The sequence below is a fragment of the Galeopterus variegatus genome, unplaced genomic scaffold, assembly GCF_000696425.1.
Source record: "Galeopterus variegatus unplaced genomic scaffold, G_variegatus-3.0.2 Scaffold2330, whole genome shotgun sequence".
Classification (NCBI taxonomy): domain Eukaryota; kingdom Metazoa; phylum Chordata; class Mammalia; order Dermoptera; family Cynocephalidae; genus Galeopterus; species Galeopterus variegatus.
This window is the reverse complement of record NW_007728441.1, coordinates 210,812-237,089: the sequence shown is the minus strand read 5'-3', so window position 1 is coordinate 237,089 and position 26,278 is coordinate 210,812. Positions and strand designations below refer to the sequence as shown.

The 26,278-nt window shown below is 50.8% G+C and overlaps 1 protein-coding gene across 1 annotated transcript; it reads left to right on the top strand.

The window, feature by feature from the left end:
* Positions 1–241: 241 nt before the first annotated feature.
* On the top strand, positions 242–26,278 carry SSUH2 (ssu-2 homolog (C. elegans)). Its single transcript, XM_008581334.1, has 12 exons — positions 242–303; positions 9,300–9,398; positions 9,773–9,854; positions 11,360–11,489; positions 12,736–12,796; positions 13,887–14,011; positions 15,068–15,130; positions 16,840–16,925; positions 18,281–18,373; positions 18,920–19,025; positions 20,768–20,875; positions 25,673–26,278. Exons 1-12 carry the CDS (start codon positions 276–278, stop codon positions 25,817–25,819), a joined length of 1,128 nt encoding a protein of 375 aa, XP_008579556.1. The 5' UTR covers positions 242–275; the 3' UTR covers positions 25,820–26,278.

Sequence of the window (26,278 nt, the reverse complement as noted above, 5' to 3'; positions counted from 1 at the left end):
AGTGTCCCTCTCACAGGGCTGCAGCGAGGACACAGGGTGTTAGAAACTTCCACAAGAGCCCGGCAGGTGGGAGGCTCTTGTGAGGAGGAGCTCCAAGAACCCCGTGGGCTGGGGGCAGGGTGGCCATGAGGGTGGGCACAGCTGTCGCCCTCTGTTGTATTCAAATCGGTAACAATGGGCCTGCCCTTCTGGGAGGGGCTCACGGGTGGTCCCTTAGATTCAGTGGCCCGAGTGCACTGGAAAGGCAGACACCTCCTTGGCTGGACGTCTGGACCATGGACAGAGATCTGAGTGAAGACGACAGTAAGTAGGGCCCTGGAGATCCTGGAGAGGGTAGGGGAGGGGGCACCTCTGCAGCTAGCACTGTCCGCAATCTTCCATCGGCCTAAACACCGCCCCGGGTCTGCGTCTGTGCCCGAGAGCATCCCTTCCTTCCTTCCTTCCTTCCTCTCGCGTGTAAAGCCCATTCGCAGCCTGCAGCCTCTTTGTCCACCGAATGCCTCTGGACCATGGAGAAAGAAGGTAAAAAAAAGATGAAAACTTTTCTCCCCGACTGTGGTGACACCATCCAAGCCTATATTCTTTTTCCTTCCTTCCTCTAGTTGACAGTCCCCCGCAGCCCCCAGCCAAATGTAAGCGTGAATATCAGGATTCTTACTTCAGTGGCAGTGTGGTTCAGTTTTTAGATGAGGTTAGGTTTACAGAAAGGTCCTGAAAAGTCTTTACTCATGATCTTCTTGTTCATTACTGCTCAGGAAACCTATCCCCTGGGGACCCCTTCTTGTCATTACCAGGACAGAAATACAATGGACTATTTATAAACTTGAAGAAGGAAATTATATTCAGGAGGAAATGTGCTATTTTTAGAAAAAGGAGATTTTGGATCCTGAATTTGGAATGGGTGATGTGGTAGTTGGAAAGAGCCTCAGACTGGGAACTGGGGGACTAGGGTTCAAGTCCTCGTTTTCTGTGAGTTGGCTGTGTGATCTTGGACAAGCCACTTAACTTCTCTGACCCTTACTTTCTCTATAAAAGGAGATTGGATCATGAGTTCTTCATGTGAGGACCTTGATGGCATGGGGAAAATGTCATGTGAATGCGCTTTTCAGAGAGTGTGGAGAGAGTCTAAAGCTTTCATCTGAATCCCAAAGAGGCCTGTGACACTAATACATCTCCATAGTCACCGAACTTGGTGACCTGAAAGATCCTTTGCAGATCCAACACTCTTTATTGTCTTTAATGTTAGTGTCTTAAAGCTTTAAGTTTTAGAACTAACCAAAGTAGAACATAAAAGTAATTTATGCTAATCCTACAGAGAGCTCAATTTAAATTTTGTGGGAATCCTTTTTCATATTGACGTGGGAGACTGGAGATATTTTAGCAAGTGTCTGAGGAGGACCCAGTCTGATCTCTGATAGACTGGAAATTGTGTATCCATAGTCTTGTTCTAATAAGCTTTTACTCACATTATAACACAATCTTTTCTCTTCAAAACACCCTGTGTTCATCAGCAGACTTTCAATTTATAATTAGAGTTTCTCTTAGTAGCAATGAACTAGGTCAGATTTGGATTCAAACCCAAGCCCTGCCTCCTAATTGCGGGGCGACTTTGCTCAAGTCACTTAACCTCTGTGAGCTTCATTTCTGCTAATAAAAATGGGGTGTTGTCATCTTGTAGGACTGGTCAAAGATTCACTGGCTATCCCAGAGTAGGCATGGAGAAAATATTGACTCTAGAAAATGATCAGATTATGTCTCCAGAGCTTTAAGAATAAACTGCTACTAATGGAAAGTACTGTCAGCTGTGAAGTTTCTGCTTTAGCTTCATGCCTTTTGGTAAGCAAGGTGAGAACAAGATGGACACTTTAGTTCCCGTGCAATTCGACAAACCCTGATTATGTTATAGGGTTATGGTTTCAAATTCAACGGAACTCAGGTCAGCACTTAGGGTATACTACAAGGTACAGAATCATCCAGAAAAGTTTTTTAGAAATTAGCCATAATAATCAACCACATTGTATATCGACAAAATAAAAATTTAAAGGAAAAAAAAACATTAAAAAAAAAAAGAAATTAAGTTGATGAAATCTGAAACTAGGTAAGTTTTTGTCCAGGTGTCAGACAGGGACCCTGCTACAGGACCTCCATAATTTAAATGTGCCTTTTGGGTGGCTGCCCATTTCATCTAGTTGAGTACCCCTCCTGGTCACTAATGTGTTGTGCCCTCGGTTTTTGGGTCTATCATGTGGGCAGCTTCAGAGAGAGAAAACCTTTCAAAGACACATTTTTGCACCAAGGTATAAATGGATAGGGACCTTCTGGGATGTGGCTCCCATGTGCCAGTCACCTTGAAGGCCTGTTAGCACTGCCACTGTCAGGTGCTGGGATGCCTCTGACAGCATCCCCAACCGGAGCAGCATCTCCCACCGTTGGCTGGGACACTCCCAGTGATGGCCTGACCCCTTGTACAGCTGGCACTGCCCACAGTCCTTCTTTACGTTGAGTCACCATCTTTCTCCCTGGAGCTCCTACTCTTTGGTTTTGATTCTAGGCCCCTGGGCTACTCAGAACATGTCTCTTCCTTCTTTAAAATAAGAGCCATTAGAAGACTTTTCTCAGGGCCAGCCCGGTGGCGCACTGCTACAGTGCGCCGCTTGGGAGCGAGGCGGCGCTCCCGCCGAGGGTTCGGATCCCACATACAGACCGGCCGCTCACTGGCTGAGCGAGGAGCGGGCGCTACACCGAGGGTTGCGATCCCGTTGCCGGTCCCGGTCCAGTACGGGCGCGACACTGAGGGTTGCTATCCGTTGCCAGTCACGAAAAAAGACAAAAAAAGGAAAAAAAAAAAAAAAAAAAAAGAAGAAGACTTTTCTCTAGCTTAACCAGATCCTATTTCTTCAGTGGCCCCAGATGAAGTGTAGTTTTAATCCCTCCTCTTTGAGTGCAATGTCCTACACAGAGCAGAAGAGGAACAGTCCTCTCCCGTATTCCATGTACTATATCTCTTGTAATATGACTTCTTTTATTGCAGACTGAAACCCCTCCCAGAAGTGGTGAGCAAGAGCCTCTTCAAGTAAGATGGGCTATCACTAGACCCCATGGTAATGTTAGGAGGGGGCTTCTCTGGTGTAAGACTATAACACGCAGGTTGCACCTCCTTACTCCCGGGCATTGGTCCCTGTGGAAGGGGAGAGGATTGAGCTCATGAGTGAGAACCCTGATCTGAGGCCACACCACCATCACCATCAATGGCTCAGTGCTGAGGAGAGGGGACTCTCCCCTTGTACCCAGGCCGGCTCTGCTCCCTAAAGTTTTATTTATGAAAGTGCCCCCCTCCCACCAAGCTCTGAGTTGGAGATCTGAGACTGAGGCTGTTATGATGTCTTGGTGGAAAGGTTGCTGGACTTCCTGGCAGGGGTCCAGCTGCCAAGACCCATGGTGACTGAGCATGGGGTCTGAGCATTTTCCACATGTCCCTTAGGATGGAACACAGCCATCAGGAACCACAGTCTTCCCCGTTGGATTTGCCCTGGCCTCACGGACCCATCCAGTCTTTCCCACAGGCTGCCACATTGCTGGAAGGGGATGGCAGGTCCAGTAACCCCTAATGGAAAGATACAGCGTCTACACTGGGGAGTGTATAAGAAATGAAAAGCTTTACTGAAATCATATTCTTCTTAGAGAGGATCCCAAGAGCTCTCTGGAATCAGTTTCCAGAGCCCTCTCTTATCTATTGTCCCAGGCGTTCCTTTCAGTGACTGTACTACCTGGGCCCTATTTATTTCTTCTTAGGGAAGATAAATCAAGGCCCCCCAAGAAGTGATTTCCTCTCGAGACTACATAGCAGGCTTGGTATTTTGTGCTGTGTTCATGGCTGCGGGAGAGGGGATGAACAAAACAGTGACCTACCCTCAGGGTGCTCCAAGTCTGGTGGGGGTGCAGGTCCCACATTGACTTTTTGCAAGTATTCTTATGAAGCCATTTGGCAAAAGCAACAATAGAGAGGAGGACAGAGTACTCAGGGGTGGGGGGGGACCACACCCAGGCAGGCTTTGGGGGCACTGAGGTCTGGGCCGAGTCAGTCAAACTGAAGGGGATGCCTGGGGTACCAGGGGCAGGGACAGCCAGTGCAAGGATGGGGATTAATGGCCCAGGGTGTGTGTGTGAGGGTGAATACAAGTGCCAATGTCACAAAGTCACAAGCTGTCTCTGGAAAGGCAGCAACAGCTCTTAGAAAGCCCAGCCCCGGGATGGCTCTATCCTTGCATGATGGTGTTTTCTATAAAGCACGAATTTCACATCCCCAATAATTGAAAAACAATTGCAAATAACAATTTAAGTCAAAAATTGCAGTGTTTGCTGTGCTCTCTCTAGGCACAGCAGGGAGCCTCCACAACTCAGTGAAATTTCTCCCAGGTTGTCATCCCCCGTTCCTCTTGATGTCGGTCTCACCACATGGTGGGCATTTGCTGCCCCAAATATTTCTTCAGTGGCTCCCACCCCAAAGCAGCCACCTTCTCTCTGCAGCCTCAGGCAGGCTCGTCTTGCTCCCCTTCCCCCTTTCTGCTCTGTCCTTCAGCTCCACTGCCACCCCCTCCCTCAGCTAGCTGTCATCCCTTCTCACACGCTGGTCTGGACAACACTGGAAGGCTTTTCCCTGGCATGAGGGCAGACATGGGGCAAGGGCAAGTCATGTAGGGCCTTACCTGCCAAGTTCAAGGGTCTGAATTTAACCATGGGTAGTAGTGAGCCACCGCAGTGTTTGGGTGTGACATGGTCAGGTTTTCTGTCTGGTCTTAAGGAAGTCCCTTAAATAGTGTAGCCAATTATTTGTTTGCTCGTTCTTCGTGGCAAACAGAACTTTCTTTTTTTTTAATCTTACAATCACTGGAATCTCTCCTTTTCTCTCCTTAAAGTTATTTTCATTTGTGGTAGAATACACATAATATAACCTTTACTATCTCAACCATTTTTAGGTGTACAATTCAGTGACATTAAGTTCATTCACATTGTTGGGCAACCATCACCACCACCCATCTCCAGAATTCTTTTTATCTTGCAAAACTAAAACTCTGAACCCATTAAACCATCCCTCTCCCCCCAGTCCCCAGCAACCACCACTCTCCCTTTGTCTCTATGAGTTTGAGCACCGGAATCTCTCTTCCACCATCTTAAGAACAATTCAAATCATAAGGCATTTATGCACACCAACTGTGTGGACACCTGTTAGGTGCTTTGTGGGCCTAACACTTATATGTGCCTATTGTATGCCCACTCTTTGTTGGGATATACAAGAGACAGGGGTCCCTGTCCAAAAGTCACATGTATACCTGTTGAAGGAGACGAGATATGAAACAAATTAAGGTAAGATGGCAGTGGGGGAGCCATCAGAGCATAATTTCCATGCTTTTAAGGTGATTAATTTGGAATCAAGGGCAAAGGACATGGATTCCTTTTATCATCTGAAGTAAAGGGAATGCCATATTAAAAAGAGAAAATTAAAGGGGTTAATCATAACTTTTCCTTCCTCCATAACGAAAACTCCTTCCTATACAAATGAAAAGTAGCCTGTGGCAGGTGAGCAGAAACTCTGCCTTGGTGACTCTCTTTGCAAAGTTTTCTCAGCAGCCACTTGACGCTGTTTGCATGGAGGAGCCATGGGGAGTTCAGATGTGTAGAAGGTCACTGGGCATGGAGTCAGGATCTGGGTTTTGAATACTATTTCTACCTGTGCTGTGAATGTGTGAGCTGGTTGCCCAAAATCACATCTCTGAGCCTCATTTTGTTCTTCTCAGAAATGGGGATAACTGGTTGTTACGAAGGGCAAAAGAGATCATGGCTGCAACATTCCTTTCCGAGCCACAGGATGCAGTGTGTGTATTAGGGTGTGGTGGCCCAGCTGGACAACTGCCCTGAAAAGCTGCCCCAACACCATGGGAACAGTGAGTCGGTTGGTGGCCCCCTTCTAAGTGCCCCATGCTGGGTGTCACACAATGCCCAGTGACGTCCATGTTCCTGTTGTGCCCATCGAGATCTGCATAGGAAATGACGCATCCTCCTGTGGTTCAGCCTGGAGTCTCTTACTTTTGTGTGTAACATAATGGTGAGATGAATTTAGCTCTGACGGATGCGGCTGTCCCGAGAGGTCAGGGTGGCTCCCAGCTGATGGATGGAGCTCTGAGTTCCCCACCTCCCATTCTGTCCCTCTTCCTGCCCCTTTGGTTTGGTCTCCAGCAGGACATCACAGCCACGTGGCATTTCCCCGTATTCCTGTTGAGGGGAGTAATGATTGATGTCCCAGCAGGTGGGGCGGGGGCCCTCCCAGGGGAGCCGGCCATGATGATCTTTCTGTCTATGCTTGACGTTTTGTACTGTCATCTCCTGGTTTAAGGGAGCACAGAGAAAGAGGAAGATCCACCCTCCTCAGGTCCGAGGCACTGACTGGCTGGGCACGGGATGGAGGACTGTGCTCCCATTGTCTCATGAGGTGGGCACTAGTGTCATCGGCTCCTTTCATAGATGGGAGAGTTGAGTTCTGCAGGGATGTGTGACTTGCATGGTGTCGTGACTTGCATGGTGTCATGTCTTACACGGCAGAGAGCCCAGCCCGGGTCATGTGTCAGAGCCGGTGATCCTCACCACTCCGTCTCTGGGTACTGACTGCAGTTACCCTGGCTACTGTCCAGCCCTGACCTCGATCTTTAATTCTGATAACTGGGCTCACAGGAACTGCAATGGACAGGCATGGGCCCCGGTCCCAGAAAGGCTCATCTTCTGGCCTCCACCTCTCTGCCCCTTAAACTCCTCCCCACAGGTGAGTGTCTATATCAGGGGTGCAAAATATGGCTTGAGGACCAGATCTGACCCACTGCCTGTTTTCATAAATAAAGGTGTATTGGAACAAAGCCACACTTATTCAATCTTGTATTGTCTATGGCTGCTTTCATGCTACAATGGCTGAGTTAAGTAATGGAGACAGAGAGTGTATAGACTGCGGGGTCTAAAATATTTACTACCTGGCCCTTTACAGAGAATGGTTGCCAACCCCTGGGTCCCTGGTGGCTAAAGTAGCTTTGAATGCTTATAAAGTCATTAGAATCAAAACAGTGTTGAGAACCAAGGCATTAATAATAATTCCAGATGAATCATCACATTGGGGGCTTCAACACACCATAGGTGGCATCGATTTGAAATTTGGGATGATGTCACTTTGCATCACAGCCACATCTCTCCCAGGTCTCTCGCTGTTTCCAGGCAGAACCATCTACTCACAAAGGCGAATTTACCTGCTTAGAAAGGCTCTCTCTGCATCTACAGACCTTCTTCAACCCACCTTCCTTTGAAGGTTTCCAGCAAGGAGAAAAAAACCTTAGAGATGCAGACGGTATTTCTCGTTGTCAGAGGACAGGGGCATTCCTAATTTGGGAGGGGGTGGCAGCAGGGGTTGTTCGCTTGTCTTATCCACAGACCCTCTTCCCTCTACTGTTCTCGGCCACGTATTTTGCGATTCCAGGTTCCTCACCCCCTGACATCTCCACTTCCAGATCAGCCTAGGTTCCTCTCACTTAGAACAAGAGGTGCTGCTGCTTCTGGCTTTTGTTTTTATCAAATTTGAAAGGATAGGATGTACTATTTTTATTTTTCTGGAGGTAAAGAGCTAGAGACTTTAAAGAGAGGCCCCCCATAAAGGGTGTAGGAGATGGGGTGTGTCGGCAGGAAGTCTGTCGCGAGTGCAATGATGGGGGCAGGAAGGGCCACTTCCACTGACCACTTCACAGCTCCCCTTTCAAGTCAACTCCCCTCATGCTTTCAAGTCAGAGCCTAAGGATTCTTCCCCAGGATAAGGGCTTGTGGGAACAGTTTTGAGGGGTGGTCTGGAACTGGTAAGGAGCCTTTATCCTGCTCTACCTCCATGGCTGTGTGACCTAGGGATACTCTCTGAGCCTCTGCCTTCCATACCTGCAGGTGGGAGGGTGGGGGAGGCAACAGTGTGGGGAGGTGCTTCGCGAGATGTCCAGTGCTGCAGGGGGCCAGCTCTTCTGGGGGCTTTCCTCATTGGACTTGCAGGGCCATCTCTGTCTATGTCACACCTGACAGGTCAGGATGAGGCTTTCAGAACAGATATGTAGGGAGTAATTTTTCCATAGGGCTTTGCCTCATGAAAAGGACTCGGAATGAACATGAGCTGTGGAGTCAGACAGGACTCATTTTGAATCCAGCCCCACCAGACCTTGCTGGTTGTATAATCTTGGGCGAGTCACAACCTTTCTGAGCCTCAGTTTCCTCACTGGTAGAATTGGGGGTAGTGTTAGTGTGTCAGTTTGAGTCATCCAAGAAGCAGACACCAACATAACATTAGATGGTCAAGAGGATCCTGGAGACACCTGCAGAGGAAAAAGGGGAGGGAATGTCTTCAGACTGCATTGGGACGGACACCTGTGAAGGGAGGCGGGGAAGGAAGGAGACTGAGGAGGAGGAGTCCCACACTGTGGTGTGATTCTCAGAAAGTCTTGGTCAGGTTTGTGGGGAGTCCCAGAGCAAAGATTTCCCAGTAGAAGCTACATAACAAACTAACCCACATCTCGGTGCTTTAGAACAACAATTTTATTATGCCTCATAATTTGGGGGTAAGGAATTTGGGCAGGACTCAGCTGGAAGATTCTTCTGCTCCAGGTGATATGGATTAGGGTCACTCAGTGGTATTCAGCAGTGGCTGGTCTGGCTTGGAGGTCCAAGATGGCTTTGCCTACATGCCTGGTGGCTTGGTGGGGACGGCTGGAAGGTAGGCCTGTCTCCATGTAGTCTTAGCGTCTCTCCCCATGGACTCTCCAGCCTGACTTCTTACAGCTCAGGGCTCAAAGGCAAGTGCTCCGCAAGGCAAGAAGTAGAAACTGCAGTCTCTTAATTCCTTCCGCTGTATTTTCTTGGTTGAAGTAGTCACATGTCTGCATAGGTGCAAGGGAAGGGGAACATCCAAGAATGTGTGGCCATCAGTAACTCAGCACAGCATGTACATCCTAGAGTCGTGGAACGTAATCATGCCTGTAAAGCACCTCTCACGGTGGCTGGCACAGAGTAGGAGCCCAGCAAATAGGAGCTGCTGCTCTTAATGCTGTTCTTGTCATTGCTGTTACTGCTGCTGCTACCACCACCCCCACCCGCCCTGCAGATGTGTCCTGTGTCCCAAGGATGCCCGAGCGAGGCTGGCTTAATCTGTGAGGCTTTGTGTAATGCACCCGCCCTCATGTTTTAGCTTCTTCCTCCCTCCCCAAGACTCAGGACTGCCTGTCTTTCCGCAGGTGTGGTGGACCTCAGTTTCGAGGCTGACAGTCCTCTGGCGCCCCCCACCGAACTCCTGGAGAGACTGCCCAGCTACGACTGGATTCTGCAAGGTGGCGGTAAGTCCATGGGGCCTTGGTTCCTGCGGCCTCTTCCCGGGGTTCATGCTGGTTGGTGGGGATGCCTCTGGAACAGGTTGGTGCTGAGATCGCTCCTCTTTACTTTGGGGGGGGGCTGGAAAGCCCCTTGTCATGGCTGGTTGGGATAGGGAAGAGCTGGGGCATGGGCCCCATGCTCATGAACATTTCCTCTGAGATCCGGATGACACTGGTCTTGGAATCCCCATTCTTTTTGCAGTAGACGCCTCAAATGCATCATTCTTTTCCCTCATCAGTTCCTTCTCACATTCGGTCAGTCTTTCCTTCTTTCACCCCACAAGTATCTGTTCCTTTGAGCTGGGCTGTCCAGCCCATGACTCTATCCTCTCCTCCAGGACGGCAGATATTCTTCCCACCTTCGGAGGCTCCAGGGAGGCCCCAGGAACAAAGGTCCTGGTCCTCGTTCCTGGAACACAGGTGAGTTTTGGTTGTGCTCTGGGGACCCCGAGTGTTTCCACACAACGCTGTTGCCCCACGAGAGCCCTCCTGGGGGATTTCAACCCTGACAGTGTGTCAGTATCCCAGCCCAATGGGACCAGATTCTCCAGGGACGGGGCCTGGGAATCTGCATTTTACCAAGCTCTTCAGGTTGTTTGGCTACAAAGCCAGGGCTGAAAGCCATAGTCCAGATCAGGGGTTGCAAACTCCTGCCTGTGGGCCAAATCCACTTTACTGTCTGCTTCTGCAAGTAAAGTTTTATTGGAATACAGTCATGCTCATTTTTTTGTGTATCATCTATGGCAACTTTTGTGCCACAACAGCAGAGTTGGGCACAACAGCAGAGTTGAGTCAGAAACTGTGTGACCCACAGAACCTAAAATATTTACTATCTGGCCCTTTGCAGAAGTTTGCCAACCCCCTGGAGAGAACCACACCTTCCTTGTTTGGAGAGGATTTGGGGCAGAGCTAGGGGTTTCCAGCCAGCTTTGTACAGACAGAACCTGGAGCTGCCCCCTTTCTGGGTGCAGCCTCTCAGTGGGGTTCACTGTGCCTGCCTGAGAGGAGCCTCCTGGGTGCTCCTGGCCCTGCTGCTGCTGGAGGCGCCTCCCCTCTCCTCCCTGGCCGCCCACCTTCCATGCCCAGTGCAATCCCCACTTCCCCTGTGGAGCCATCTCCAGCTACTCCACCCTGTCCACAGGCATGCAGGTCCCTCTGTGCAGTGGCCTGGCAGGTGCTGGTGACACTAGCATGTATGAGTTAGTGGGTCAGTGGTTCTCTCAGGACTGCTGTAGAGAACACAAGAAATGCGAGGTGGGAGGATGGAGGAGAGGATTCCTTTTTACTGGAGATGTTGGGGCAGGAAGAGCTTCACTAAAAGGTGGCATGGCCTCAGGAAAGAGGGGTTTTCCAGGAGGAGCAGGGGAAGCATCCAGAGGGAGGGCCTGGAGAGGCCCCGAGTCTGGCTTCCCACCCCTCGTCCTCAGGGTGAGTCTGTGGGTGCCCCTGCGGCCCACTCTCTGCTGGGGTCTTCCTGGCCATGTTGCTCACAGCTCCTCTGGTCAAGGTCAAGTTCTCTGAGGGCAGGAACCTCATCCAGCCCATCTCTGCCTCCTTCTAACTGTGTGACAGCCTCTCTGTACCTCAGTTTTTCTCATCTGTAAAATGGTGTAACTCATCTGTACGTTTTTTTCTTTTTTTTTAAACTTTCGATTCCATCAGCTCCTCTCCTGAGCTCTATGCTTCTGCTAAGGTGGTTTTGCTGTCCTCTGGCTGGAAAGACCTGCCACTCGCCACCCTGGGCATTTGTTCACACGGTTCCCTTTGCTGGAGGTGCCCTTCCCTGTTGGGGCTTTTCCACTGCTGTGGTCCTCTGGCCTCTTCCTTTGTGTATGGGCCTCAGTTTCCCACATGCACATTGAGGAGGCTGGCTGGCCTGGATGAGCCCACAGGCCCTTCCCTGACCCCTTCTCGGTTCTCAGAAGAGTCCCCACGGTGACAGAGGAGGTGGCCCGTGAAGCCCTCCTCGGCTTTGTGAACTCTAAATGCTGCTATGGCAGTGCAGCAGCTGGCAACCTCACCATCCGGGAGCTGAAGCAGCAGACCCTCTGCAGGGTAAGGGGGCCGGGCCTGGGGCTGGGCCTAGCTGAGGGGCTGGGGACCGGGGTGCTGGGGACTTTGGGACAGAGAGGGGTGTGTGGGATGTGAGCCAGGGGGAAGGAGTCCCGGGGGGCAGTGCATGTGAATGGTGGTGATGCTGAACCCCTTCTGCCACTGGTCTGGTCCGAGGCTGTGAGTAATAATGAAAAGAGTAAGTATCGTTGATCGTCACCGACAGGCCCGCATGTGCGAGGCTTTATGGAAAGTACGTGACGCACACGTCTTGTCCAATCCTCACAGCTGCCCTACATGGTAGGCGTTATAGTCCCCACACTACAGAGGAGGAATTGGAAATTTGGAGAGGCGGAGCTACTTGCCCAAGGACATGCAGCTGGAAGTGATGGGGCCAGGACTGAAACTGGCTTGCTAGCCCCAAGGACACAGGAATGAGGGATGGGCTGAGAACGTCCATTTACTCCCCTCCACTCCAGCTGCCTCTGCCTCTCCCAGATCGCATCTGTGCCAAGGAATCCTTCATTGATCACTCCAGGGAAATCCCACCTCTGGCACCCAGATCACAACAGGCACTTCTCTGTCCTTCTGAAATGACAGGGCAGAGGAACAGCTCTTAAGTTCACATTTTCAAGTGTTGCTGACACAGCTGTCCTCTGATGAGCACACAGTCACACAGACATCGGAGAGCCTCGCAGGTAGTGGTTAGAGCAGAGATCTGAAGTAGCCACTTTGCAGCTGTGTGACCATGGGCAAGTCAACTGACCTCTCTGATCCTCCATTTCCTCACTTGTAAAAGGAGGAGCCAAGTGGTGTCCAAGATCCCTTCCTGTTCTGTGACTTTGTGGACGAGCATCATGAAGGAGGATCTTGACATCAGGCAGCTAATTTTCTCCAAAAGAGAACCCCAAGAGAGTGAATTCCAGTTGCCTCCATCCATCAAAGGGCAACTAGTGCTCCAAAACTTGCCTTGTAGAATGTTTCTATGTATGAATTCATGCGGAACTAAAATTGCTCCAGTTGTGAACCTGCCAGGGGAGGTTCCTGGGGCTGGCTGATCCTGCAGATGTCCTGGGGCATCTGGAAGAGAAGTCGCTCTTGCCAGCCTGTTCCAAGCAGTCCAAGGGTGCTATGAGTGGGAATGTTTGGTTTTCCCACTGAGCCCTGGCCGGTGGGGAGCTCCAACTTTCTACATGATTCTCTGCCTTCAAAAAGGGCACGAGTGTGAACATGCTGTTTTTCTTTACAGTATCGACTAGAGACCTTTAGCGAATCCAGGATAAGCGAGTGGACCTTTCAACCCTTTACTAGTAAGTGAGTTGTCTGAAATCAGTTTAGTTGGGAGCAAATAGGGAAGGGGGCTGGTGGAAAATGTCAGGACTTGGCTCAGCCACTAACCTTGAATAAGGTGCTCTTCTGCTTGGAGCCTCAGTTTCCCCATCCCCTGTAAAACAAGAGGCCAACTTTCATCTCAGAGACTCTCCAGTGCTCATCTTAGGACATGCTTCCTGCCCAGGAAGTGGTTTGCAGGAGGACCTAGCTTTTGTCTCTGGCCACACGCTGGTGCTGCCACATGGGGCCAGACTGCAAAGTCAGTATGTGTGCTTGGGCATCTGCCTGCCTCCCATGCTCCCATGTCAGCCCCAGTGTCCCCTAAGTCTCCAGACCCCTGGACTCCCTGTTTACTGTGCCATACCCCCTTCTGCTGAACCCCACTCGAGGCTTAAGGTTCTCTGTCTGGGAAGCCCTTTGTCCTACCTGTTCTCTCTGCTGGGCTACTCTGGTTCCTTCTTCAAGACATGTCGCCTTTTTTATGAAGTCCTCCAGAGTTTCTTCTCTCGCTGCCTCTCTCCCCAGCGGATGGGTCGGTCTTCTCTAAGTGTTCCGAGCCCTTTATGCAACTCTGGTGATTGTGATTGTACGCTGTGATTGTCTCCTCGAACACAGGAGGAGAAAGAGGAAGAAGATGGGATGGTGAGGGGGATGGTGATAATAATGACAATAGTTCTTTGTACTGACCCCTCAGTACATGCCAGCCCTTGTGATCAGCATTTTCTATGCATTCTTCTATTTAATTTTCACTACCATTCTGTATGATAGGTGCCACATTATCCCCGTTTTAGAGATGAGAGAATTAAAGCTCAGAGAGGTTAAGTAACTTGTCTGGAATCACACAGCTAAAAAGTAGAAAAGCCAGGAGTATAGCCCAGGTCTGCCCAACTCTAAAGCTTGAGTGCTGAGCCATGGACTCCAGGGCACCCCTTCTCTACCCACCCCTGCAGCTCTAGGATCTACACTAATTCCTGGCACCACGTGAAGGCTCGGTGCTGTTTGTTGAATAATTGGACGTTTATCCCTGCGGCGCTTTACTGTTCTTACGAGGATCCCTTTCTGTGTCAGACCACTCAGTAGATGGGCCACAGAGAGGCACCTCCCCCAGGCTCTGGGACATCAAGGTCCAGGTCCCCCCGATGTTTCAGGAAGACACCAGGAGGTTCCAAGTCCCTCACTCATCACTGGTCAAGGTAACGTGAATATTGGAATATCTGCCCTTCTTCTCTCTGAGCTGGTTTTCCAGGCATTGCATAAAGATTCTTCAAACTTTATCCTTTTAAGAAGGAAACCCCAAATCCAAGCTAGTGGTTCATTTTATGTTTGTAAAAAAACATCATTTAAGAAAACCCAGTGTATGCAAATTAAGCAGTGAGTATTCATGTAGCATAAAGACTATCCCATTCAAAAAACTGTCACCAGCTTTAAATAGTGAGCAGTAACATTTCTAGACCATTTGAATGTTTTTTATCTTTTATTTTTTGCCTGTCAGTAAACGGCCTGATGGAATGAAACTGATATGAAATAAAAAGTTAGAACCTTGTTGGGATTTTCCATGGAAGTCAGTGTGAAAGCAGAATTTGATCTCCATTCTGTTTTACAGAAATACATTCATGGCATAAAGTGAGGGAAAACTAGTGTATTACAAAAGCATGATGGACATTTTATATTCTGTTCTCATTTAATTGCTGCCTTATTTTCACTTTAGGACTTGATTCACGAGTGTAGTTTTACTCCGCATGTTTTCAGAGTTGTGAGATGAAGAGAACGTTGAGAGACTGAGGAGGTGCTCTGTTCCTTTCTCGAGGGTGGAGAAGCTGCTTTGATTCAGTGATTCGGTTCTAGCAGCTAGCCTGGTGTTCTTCACAAAAACGCTGTCCATTTTGTACAGCTTCTGTTCCCAAAGTCCACTTTAGCTACCCCGTGGGCAAACGCCATCAGCCTCCATGGTTTAGCCTTGCAGGAAACTGCAGAGTGTGAGTTAGGATGTGGGACCTTGAGAACACGTGTCCCCTTCTTAGCATCCAGGACGGATGGGGCTGAGGCTCAGGGAAAACGGTGACACCATCTCCTCAACTCAGCATTCAAGGTTTTAGGACTCCCAGTCAAATGGCAAAGGCTTTTCCTTCCCTGTACCATCTTCCTACCTGGCCCTGAACCGCTGCCACTCAATTTGAGATGGTGACATCATGGGGGTAGGAAGGGTGGCACTTGGGAAATTAGATCCATGGAGAGCATTTCACTTTCAGGAATGTCACAAATGCCATGGGCGTGGGCGGTACAAGTGCAGCGGCTGCCATGGGGCAGGTGTGGTGAGTCATTGAAGGCCACTGGGGAGTAAGTGGTGATGGGGGAGGGGGACACATGGGGCTGGCTGTGGGCCTGGGCTCCCTGCACTCATGGTGTGACCTCCAGCAAGTCATCCTCCCTTCTTGGCCTCCATTTTCCCATTTGTAAATGGGAAAGTTGGATTGGGTGGTCTCTAATGACCCTTTCACTTTGATGGTTTATGATTTTAATTCGTCTCCCCTTTTCTCATCCATTCAGCATTAGGACTTAGAACAGGACTAAGACGTCGGGTCTCTCCCACCAGGAACTCCTTGTTTGTGGGGGAGACCGACAAGTGGCCAGCATGTGTAGTACAGGTGGTGGGTGACGAGAAGGTGAAATTCGGAAGGCTTTGAGAGACAAGATAGACAGGAGACTCCTATTCGTCTCCTAGCACTGCTGTAACAAATTGCCACAAACTGGTGGCTTAAAACAACAAAAATTTATTCTGCAGAACTGTAAGCTCTGGAGGGCAGAAGTTCAAAACCCAAGAGTGGGCAGGGTTGGTTCTTCCAGAGGCTCTGAGGCAGGAGCTGTCTGGGCCTCTCTCCAGTTCCCAGCCGCTGCCAGCAAGCAACGGTCCTTGGCTTGTGGCTGCATCACTCCAGTCTCTGCCCCCATTGTCACCTGGCCTTCTTGTGTGTGTCTTTTGTCTTCACATGGACTTCTCATAAGGACACCTGGCATTGGATTTAGAGACCACCCTAGTCTGTATGAGAGTGTATGACCTCATCTTAACTAATTATGTCTGCTAAAACTATTTCCAAATAAAGTCAGTTCTGAGGTTCCAGCGGACTTGAATATGGGGGGCATGGTATTCACTCCAGTATGGACCCCTAAGCAGACGGCTAGGCTTTTGTAGCATGAGTCTTCTTTGCAGAAACCTTCAGGGCTATTAACGTCCTGGGGAATAAGGCCCAACTCCTATGTTCTTGGCTCTCCCGGTCTGAGCCTGATCCTCTGGACACACACTGGCCCCCTGCCACTCTGAACCGTGTCTTTCTCTGTCCTTCTCTCTGCCGGTCAGCCCTTCTACCCTCTGGTGGCCTGCTCTCCACCTGTGGATGCTCATGCCCACCACTCACGCCCCATCTGTGGGGCCCGGCGGTGGCCTGAGCCTGGCTTCTCCCTCTCCCCTCCTGCGCCCTCTGTCCTGCCATTTGCCTCCTTGTGGCTTTCCCAGGGCCTGTCCCCGTGGTCTTTTCTGTTTCTTCCTCCACCCCCTGCTGCTGTCCACCCTCCCCCGCCACCTTTTAGGTTTTCCCTGCAATGTCTCCAGAGCTCACCCTGACTGATGGTGGGACCACAGCCTGGGCCTCCTCTGGGGCCACTTCCAAAAAGGAGCTTCCTGTCCCCAACACCAAGTCCCTGGCCAGCGGCTCCTCTCCCTGCTGTCTCTTGATGCTTGGCCGGGGGAAGTTCTCAGGGTCATGGGGATCAGAGAGGAAGCAGGAGGGGCTGATGTTTCAGAAGAAACAGGGATGTCAGGACGTGGAGTCTTCGAAAGCTACAACTGGAAAGGCCCAAAGATACCACCACATCCAGCCCTCCTCTTTGCAGATGAAGGGGCTGAAGCCACGGGGGAGGAAGTGTCTTGCCAAGGTCGCCAGGCTGGGATCAGAAGGAGGTCACGGGAAGCCCTGGGTCCACTTCCTGGGAGGCCCGTGGGGGCTGAGGCTGTGGCATGTTGCAGGTAAGGTGCTCGTCCTGCAGCGGAGCCAAGCGCAAGGCCAAGCAGCCCCGGAGGTGCCAGATGTGCTCGGGGTCTGGTAGGCGCAGGTATGAGCGGGTCTCCCCAGCATGGGCGAAGTGCTCTTGCTTACTGGCCTTCCTGCTTTTCATTGTCCGCCCATCTGGAAGGCCAGCGGGTGTCCTGGCTCTTCACTGCCATGTCATTGAGCCCTGTGCACAGCAGGTGCTCTGCGGCTGTTCATAGAGTGGGTGAGCTTTTCTCCAGGCCTGGCGTTTTGGGCAAGCCCAGAGCTCATCAAGCGATAACAGGTCAGGTGTGAGGAAAGAGGTGGCACAGGGAGGAACGGGGTGGGGAGGGGCTCTCGAGGAGGGGACACCTCTTCCTGCCCACGTGGTAGGGAAGTGAATATTGAAAACCACCTAAAGGCAAGATTCTCAACTCTCTGAGGATCAGGTCCTGGACAAATCCCTGTGTATAACTCATAGCAAGGCCTGCGTGGAGGAGGGTTGAGGAAAGTTGGTTGATCAACGAAACAATTAGCAAAGCTCCATCTCTGCTCACAGGGCTTTGCAAACAGTGGGCCACTTCATTTTGTAAATCGTGTCCTTTAACATATTTATAAATCTTTGAAGGGAGACAGGAAACCATGAGGAATGAAAGTGCTTAAAGTTGGGTTGGTTAATGATACTTCTGGCTCATTGAAGCCCGGGGCAACCTTCTGACAAGTCAGAAGGTAAAGCTTTGGTGTACCTTCCAGCAGGGATGGAAAGAGGATCTTTGGAAAGAAACTCAGATTTCTTCCATTTGCAAGTGAAAGAGATCCAATTCAAACTAGCTTTGACACAAAAGTTCACTTATAGGCTCAGGTAACAATAAAATCAAGGGGTGTATTTCCAGGATGGCTTCAGGCCCAGCTGGATCCAGATGCTTAAACAGTATCACCGGATATCTTTCTCCTCCCTTCATTCTACTTTCCTTCGTGTTGGCTTTATTCTCAGGCTGGCTGTCTCCTGTAGAAGTGGAGTGACCACTAGTTCCTCTTGGCTTAGTATCCCCAGTAGAAAAGGAAGCCTCTTTCCTGAAGTTCCAACAAATGTCCTGGGGCAGATCTCATTGCATTCTCCTGGGTCATGTGCCCATCTTTGTATCAGCCACTGTGTCCAGGGAGATAAGATGATTGGCCAGGCTGAGATCCCAAGCTGGTTGCAGAAGGGGTTGGGGGCAAGCCCAAGAACCATGTGGGCTGGGTGGGGGAAGGGTGGTCCCCAGTGGGATACTGGGGCCCAGCCACCACAGGAGGGAGGACTAGATGACCAGCAGGGGAACACATACATGACCACCATAGCCCACCCCCATGAGGAAGGATTTGGGGCTGGGGGCCTCTGGAAGCCCCTGGGTCCCTGTGACCAATCTGAGGGTACTGACCGTGTGTCCCTCTCAGGTGCAGCACGTGCTCAGGGAGGGGGAACAAGACCTGTGCCACCTGCAAGGGGGAGAAGAAGCTGCTGCACTTCATCCAGCTGGTCATCGCATGGTACGTGGCAGTGTCTCAATGCTGTGGCCTGGCCAGGGTGGTCAGGGACATGGCCAGTCAGGTTTCTGCCGAGAAACTCTACTTGGTTGGGGCTTTCATGGTGCAGGGACCTTCCAGGACTTAGAAGGGGAGAGATCCCTGGGAAGAGGCAGCGGCGGGATGCCGACAGGCTTCAGAATAGACAAATCTGAGTTCAAATTCCTATATCACCACCGTCTGGTGCAGGAGCCACCCAATAGCTGAGCATGCCAGTCTGGAAACAGAGCCATTGTGTCCTCCTCCACCCCTAAGTCACCAACGTTCCCATACAGGATGGTTTCTCCTGTGCAGCACCTTGCTAAGTGCTTTGAAATGAGGTAATAGGACTGGGCTGTCAGTATCCTTTACTAGCTTCCCATTTTACAGATAGGCATGCTGAGGCTCAGAGAGGGTTATGAACTTTCCCAAGGTCCCACCAGCCCTCATGCCCAGGTCTGTCTGCTTCCAAAGCCCATGTTCTTACCCCGACACCCTGCGTGCTTGTGCCCCCATCTGCTTTACTTCCAGGAAGAACAGCCTGTTCGAATTTGTGTCTGAGCACCAGCTCGATTGCCCTAGGGAGCTCCTTGCTAAAGCCAAGGGAGAAAACCTCTTTAAGGATGAAAACTTGATGGTAAGGAGGGCTTTGTGGAGGGGAACAATAGAAGCCAGGCTCCTCCTCCCCTCCTGTGGGGTGAGTTGTGGCTGTCTGTGGGGGCTGCATTCATTTGGAAGGACAGGCTGCGGTAGGGGGTGGGGAATAGAGCTGCCCAGGAAGGAAAGGCTGCTGGAACGTGTGGGGCTGCCAGTTCCCCCTTGAATTTCACACACTCAACCCTTCGTCCCTTTCTCCCACCCTCTCACCCTCTTTTCCTCTCTCCCTCACTCCCCTCTTCCTCCTGCAAATCTTGAGACCCTCCCCTATACCAGGCACTCTTCTAGGCCCTGGGGATACCACAGCAAACAAAACAAAATCCTTGCCTGAGTAGATTTTGCAGGGCCATTGGGAAACACTGAAGCAGGGTAAGGGGACAGGCAGGGGGACAGGCAGGGATGGGGTGTTGTTGCAGCTGGGGGTGGGGAAGACCCCTGTGGAAGGGACGCTGGGCAGAGACTGGGATGCAGTGGTACAGTGGGGGAGTGGACCACGTGGTCACCAGAGTGAGGGAGCAGCAGCAGTGAGCCGCAGCAGGAGAGACGCCTGCTCCTGATGAGGGAGGGGCCTCTGGGCGTGGGCGAGGTCAGCAAACCGGCCCACCACATGCTTTTATGCATAAAGTTTTATTGGAACACAGCCTTGTCCATTTGTTTACATATTGTCTGAGGCTGCTTTCTTGCTACAGGGGCAGAGCTGAGTAAGGACAGGCTAGATGGCCCACAAAGCCTAAAATATTTAGCTTTTGGCCCTTTGCATAAAAGGTCTGCTGACCCCTGATGTTGGCCTTGGCAGAAAACTTGGCTGCAATGGGACTTCTGGGCTTCCAGGAGAACTTGGCTGCAATGGGATTTCTGGGCTGTAGGGAGGGGTGCTTGGCCTACTTTCTTTGCCCCAATAGCTCAGCTTCCCCAAGGCTCACCTCGGCATCACCCCCTCTACCAGCCCTGCACCCCACCCCCTGTCTGAGTGAGGTGCCTGCCCCCTGTGCTCATCCTGGCCTGAGCCTGTCTGGTGGTGGCGGTCACCTCCCTTCCCTCAGTGTCCACACTTGGCAAACATTTGAGGAGGGGCGGAGGGAAGGGGCTATGATTCTGCATTGGGGGCACAGTGAGGAGCCATGGAGGAGAGCGATGCTCACCCCTGATGTGGGCAGGAGGATTCCAAGAGTGGCAGAGGGGCTGTGGGGGTGGGGGACTGAGCGGATACCCTCCTGCTTGGACTTCATGTAGGCTGACTGTGAGCTTCCTGGGTTTATTTGGGGTTCATTTTGTATCTGCTGCTCATGGACAGTGACTGGCATGTAGTAGGCAGTTTGAATGTTTGAATGTGAATCTGAGTTCCTGTCCTTTTAGAAGCTAGGCCTGTACAGACCACAAGTCCATGCCAACAGGGACCACACCTGCCTTTGTCATTGCTGTGACCCATCACTTAGCACTATGGCCAGCACATAGCATGCAGCCAGGGTTTGCTGGGGAACGAGTGGGTTGCGGGTGAAGGGGTGCTCTGACTGCAGCCCCCCTTTTGTTGGAATTCATGGGATTGGAACGTGGGTAATCAGGTAGATTAAACAAGTCCCACCAGCTTGCTGTGTGGCCTTACGGCCCTTCCCTCTGGGCTGTTCTCTGGCTGGCTCCAGTCAGCCCCGGTGACTTCCAAGCCACTGAGTGCTGATGCTCTGGGTCTGTGTTCGAGACAGCAAGGTGGTCTGTCTCCCCCAGGTGTACCCGATTGTCGACTTCCCCTTGCGAGAGATCTCTCTGGCCTCCCAGAGGGGCATTGCCGAGCACAGTGCTGCCCTGGCTTCCCGCGCCCGCATCCTGCAGCAGGTGAGTGTTTGGGGGACCTGGGGACTTGAGGGGTGGGGCAAGGGCTGGAGGGGCTGCCCTGGCTCTGATGTCTCCTCCAGGGGCTGCTGATCCTTCAGGATCTGGCCTGGGGCTGTCGGGAGGTGAGGCTCCTGGGGCCAGGCTGGGGGCGCTGTTTTCTGGTCATCTGGAGGAAGCTGAGCCTCCTCTCTGCACGGAGGGGAGGCTCTTTCCTGAGAATGTCCGGGCTGCAGGACTGAGGAGGTTGGAGGGGAGGGAGTCCCAGTGTGAGGAACACAAACGTGCTAGAGACTGACCTGAGGCTTGTGTGGCTGGAGGGCGGAGAGCAGAGCAGCGTGAGGCTGCAGAGGCAGGAAGGGCCACAGGCCATGGTGACGAGTTTGGATTTTTATTCTGAGAGGTGGCAAGCTATTGAAGGGTTTCAAGCACAAATGTGGCATAGTGTGACTCAGATTCAAATTCCCTGGTATTCAGAGATGAGAAGGGAAAGCTGGAGATCCACGTCATGGGCTTGGCTGGAATCCGGTGTCCTGCTGCTCAGGCCAGCACACTTCCCAAATCTCAGCCTGTCCTCCTGCTTGGGTGCTTTGGCTGCTATATTCTAATGGCCACCAGGTGGCGGGGGTGCCTGCCACTTCTCCAGGTGCGGACTGAGATGCGCCTCTGGCCACCGCTGCAACTCGCCAAGGGGCCATAAGATGGGGTTGGCCAGGGAACACTCTGCCCATGAGGTAGGGACAACTGGCAGCCGGGGACTGAGCCTGGCAGACTGGGCTCAAATCCTGGGTCTCCTGCCTCCTAAAAGATCCTGGGCTAGCTACTTCCTCCTCCTTTAAGTCCAGTTTCTCATCTGCAAAAAAGAGACACTGATGCCACCTCAGAGAGCTTTACGGGCAGGAGATAATTTGATTAAAGTGCTTGGTATCTGGTGCTCAGAATGTCTCTTTTCCTTCTGTTCTTTGCAATGAGCATTTCCCCTTCTCTCTCTCTGCACATCTCTCCTGTTTTCAGAAGAAGGATGCATTTCATCTAAAATTAATACAGACCATCTTGGAGCTGAAACGGGACGTAGAAATCATGCAGTTAAGGCTCTGCAAACTTAAATGCCAGGGCCAGGCAGTGACATGGGGGGGAAGGTTCCCCTCAGCCAAAGGAGCCAGCCACCACTCAGCTTTGTGTAGACTCAGGGCCCAGAGTTTCCAGGCCTCCTAAAGTTCAGAGTTTTATATGAAACCTTCCGATTTTTCAATATTGACAATGAAATTTTTAAAATGCTAAGAATCCTGTGTGGGCTGATGGACCTGCTTTGGCCCAAGGGCCACCGTTGGCTTCTCAAGGTCTAATCCAAATTCATGACTTTTCCCATAAATCAGAGGAGGCCCAGAGAGGGAAAGTAATTGTCCAAGGTCACAAAGCCTCTTAGTGAAGAGCCCAGGAATAGAAACCTGACTCCAAGTCAAATGTTATTATTCATTGCATTCAAGAGACACAGGTGACTCTTCGAAAGCTAGTACAGCCGTCCCTAGTCCCTCTGTATCTGCAGGAGATTGGTTTCAGGACCCCCACCCCCACTTCCTCCCTACAGATACCAAAGTCCGAGGATGCTCAAGTCTCTGATATAAAAGGGCATTGTGTTCACATATAACCTACCCATATCCTCCCAGATACTTTAAATCGTGTCTATTTATAATACCGAATGCAATGAAAATGCTATGTAAATAGTTGTTATACTGTATTGTTTTTTATTTGTATTATTTTTAGTGTCGTATTTTTTTAAAAAATTTTTTCAACTATTTTCAATCTGGGTTGGTTGAATCTGTGGATGAGGAACCCACAGATAGGGAGGGGCAACGGTACAGGCTTGTAGGAATATCACTTGCTGGGAGTGGGATTTAGGGCCCCTTTCACTGGGCCAGACAGTGCAGGGACAAGCACTTACCAGGGGAGGACCTGCTTCCCGGCACCAGCACCGGTGCTCCCTCGTGGCTTTGAGCCTCTCTCCTCCTTCCCGTGGGCCTCAATGTCCTCCTGGAGGCAAGAGAGCTGGCTTTTGTTCTTCGGCATCGTATGTCACCGGGCACAACCTCCTGGGGCTACCTGTGCTCTTCATGGGAGGTGAGCTCCACGTCTCCAGGACAGGACTCTGAACAGAGCTGAGCTGTGAGCAGCCAGCACGGAGAAGCTGGGGCGGGTGTGCAGAAGCAGATTTGAGGGAGTCTGGGTGGGGACCCCAGAGTGGGCTGTAAGGGCACTGGCTCTTGCAGTACTGGTGTGCTATGGTTTGGATTACATCTAAGAACCCCAAATTTTGAGGCATCTACCCTGGGGATGAGAAGAGGGGACAGAAGTATTAAGTGGGGTAAGGAAATGATTTTAGCAGCTTTCAAGCACTGGTGGTTACCTGGGAACGTTTTTTACTTCTGAGGCTGACAATTTGAGTCCTTTCTGAACCCTTCATTTGGCCACTGGTGAAACTGAGGCCCAAAGAGGGGAAGTGACCTGCCCCAAATTACATAGTTGTTGGTGGCAAGTCCAGGACTAGAACTCAGGCTCTAGCCTCCCTAGAACTGAGGCTTCTCTCCTATAACATAGTCCTGTCTCAGGCAATGCAAGTCATTTGTAAACAAGTCCTGGGGCCAGAAGGGTAAACCAGGGGACAGATGCTCATTTTTCTTTAAAAGAGACCATAATGGGAGATTAGGTCAGTTTTGTGAACCTTTCTAAATTGGCCTTTGGTCCTGGAGCTGCAGACAAAGCTCCAGACTGATGTGTTACTCAGAATGGAGCAGTTAGTGCATGGCCTCCAGCCACGAGGAGAGAACTGCCTCTGCTACGTGCCTCGCCTCAGCAGGCTGTGACTCTGAGGCCTGGAATCTGTTCCTTGCAGGGGAACGGCCAGGCCGGCAAACAGATAAGCAGCCAATTACAAGATAACCACTTGAGGGCGCTCGATGTCTTGAGCAATTTGTGGTCTCAAACCCGGAGACTTTAGAAACAGAAGCAGAGGGAGGCGCGCGCGCGCGCGCGCGCGCGCGTGTGTGTGTGTGTGTGTGTGTGTGTGTGTGTGTGTGTGTATTGGGTATCTGCGCTCTCCGTTTGATCTTAGTGTAAAAGTCTGGAAACGAGAGAGTGGTCCTGACCCCACTGTCCAGGCCTTCTGAGCAGTGACATTGACTCCATGTCCTTGTGCCCCTTACTTCCCATTTGGAGCTCTTTATACCCTAAGAGTGGTCTTCTCTCTTCTGTTTCCAAAATTGTCATTCGGATATCAGTTTCTCCATCGGTCTCATCGTCTCATTTGGGTGTTTCAACAACTCTGTGAAATGGAAGTTTATATCCCCATTTCACAGATGAGGAAACTGAGGCCCAGGGAAATGGAGCCCATGATCACACAGAAAGCTCTGGAACTTTCATGTCCTGACTGACTCCCTCTTCCTTCCGCAGTGTCATGCTGCCCCAGCTCTCCTCCAGCAGAGCAGGGAGACTGCTTCTCAAAATGCCCCCCCTGCCCTGCTCTCCTGTGGGGTTGCTAGGGCAGGTTTTCTGGAATGGAGAGAGAAGTCCAACAGCCCGATGGCTTCAGCTCCAGCTCCCCTCCCGGCCTGTTTTACACTTTCCCCTGGGGCCTCTGAGCTGCCAACTATAGCCAGCGGACTTGGGGCCCTTTTCCAGATGGGGTGAATTTTTGCAACTAAAGAGGGTCTGACTCTGGGCCAATCATGCCATCTCTCCCTGGGTTTGGGATCCCCAAATCTGAGTCCAGGACAGGGGAGCAGCTTGTGCAGAAGAAGTGATTCTGGCACAGAGCCTGGCCACAGTAAGTCCCCAAGAAAGCTTAGCTGAAATTATTGGGAGTAACATTTTTGCATCAACTGTGTAGCACAGTTCCCGATAGCAAAACAACACAGAGAGTTAATGGAGACGCGGTGCCTTGATGAGAGCCGGATGTTTTCTCCCAAGGTGGGGCTGTTATGTCCTGTTCAGGGCCTTGTGATTTAATCAAGTTATTGAGCAACTGCTCGGAGAAGGGGCCAGAGAATGAGGGACTTAGCTTCACTCTGTGGGCGGGAGGTAGTTCCCTATTCTGTTTTGGGAGCATTTAAAAAAAGGTTGATGTTGGGGAAGAGATTTGAGCATTGAATGGGTACAGTGAGGAGATGGGCCTTGAACTAGATAATCTTCTAAACCTGAAGTTTCATGAGCCCATGGCCTCAGTTTCCCCATTTGTAAAAGGAAGGGAGCATTTGGGACAGGATTTTCTCAAAGCAGGGTCAATACAAAACATGGTGGTGGTGGGGGAGGGGGGTCTGAGAAAATACCCTGACACAGCCCACCAAACTCTGAAATTTCTTTGGTGTCAATGTTTTATTTAAAATTTAATTCAAGTTTTATAAACCACTTCTTAATATTTCCATGGATGTTTTAATATGTAAGTGTTCGAAGACTTTATTCTTCACATTTTCCCACCCCTGATCTAAAAATTAATGCTTCTAGAAGACGTCACGTTTGGCTGGCGGCTTTCCATACACCCTGGAATGCCTGTGCCCACTGGTGAAACCTAGGTTCTGATGGTGATTAGAGATGAGTCAGTTTTGGCCAGAGCTTTGGGTATGTGAAGGAGCATAGCAGGAGATACATCTAGAAAGGAAGATTGGAGCCAAATTGTGCAGAGCCTAGAATGTCAACTCCAGAGCATGCGCTTCATCCCACAGGTAGTAGGGAGCCACTGAAGGTTCCTGAGCAGGTGAATGACCTGAACAGAATACTGAAGGTTTTCTTGGCTATTTGTTTCCTCAGCGCCAGACCATCGAGCTGATCCCCCTCACAGAAGTTCACTACTGGTACCAAGGAAAGACTTATGTCTACTACATCTACGGCACCGACCACCAGGTGTATGTGGTAGACTATCCTGAGCGGTACTGCTGTGGCTGCACCATCATCTGACATGGTGCAGCTGTCCCCAGAACCTGCCATTCACTTTTGCCGAGGAGGACAACAGACAGTCTGTGAGCCCAATCACTGCTGGCTGCATTGGACAATCACACGCAAACCCTGGCATATTCTTCCAGAAAAATCAGCTAATTGTCAAGCCACGACTCTTTATGGAGCCCCTCTGGTGGAATCCATCACTCTTATGTTTAACCTACAAGAATTCAACTACACAAATTCCCTTAGGCAAATGAGAGAAATAATTTAGATGGTGGGGGCTTTGCCTCTGGTCTCCAGGCTAATGCCCCAATCGAGTGTGTGGCTCGACACTGCCTTTTCCTCCGTCAGTCTCAGTTCTGGTGTGCTGCTTCTAGTGTGAGCCTCTTGCCAAGCTAAGTGTTATTGAAATGATTAAAGATACCCACAAATTGGCTGTCTCTCATGCACAGCTATACTAGCAGTGTACTGAGACAT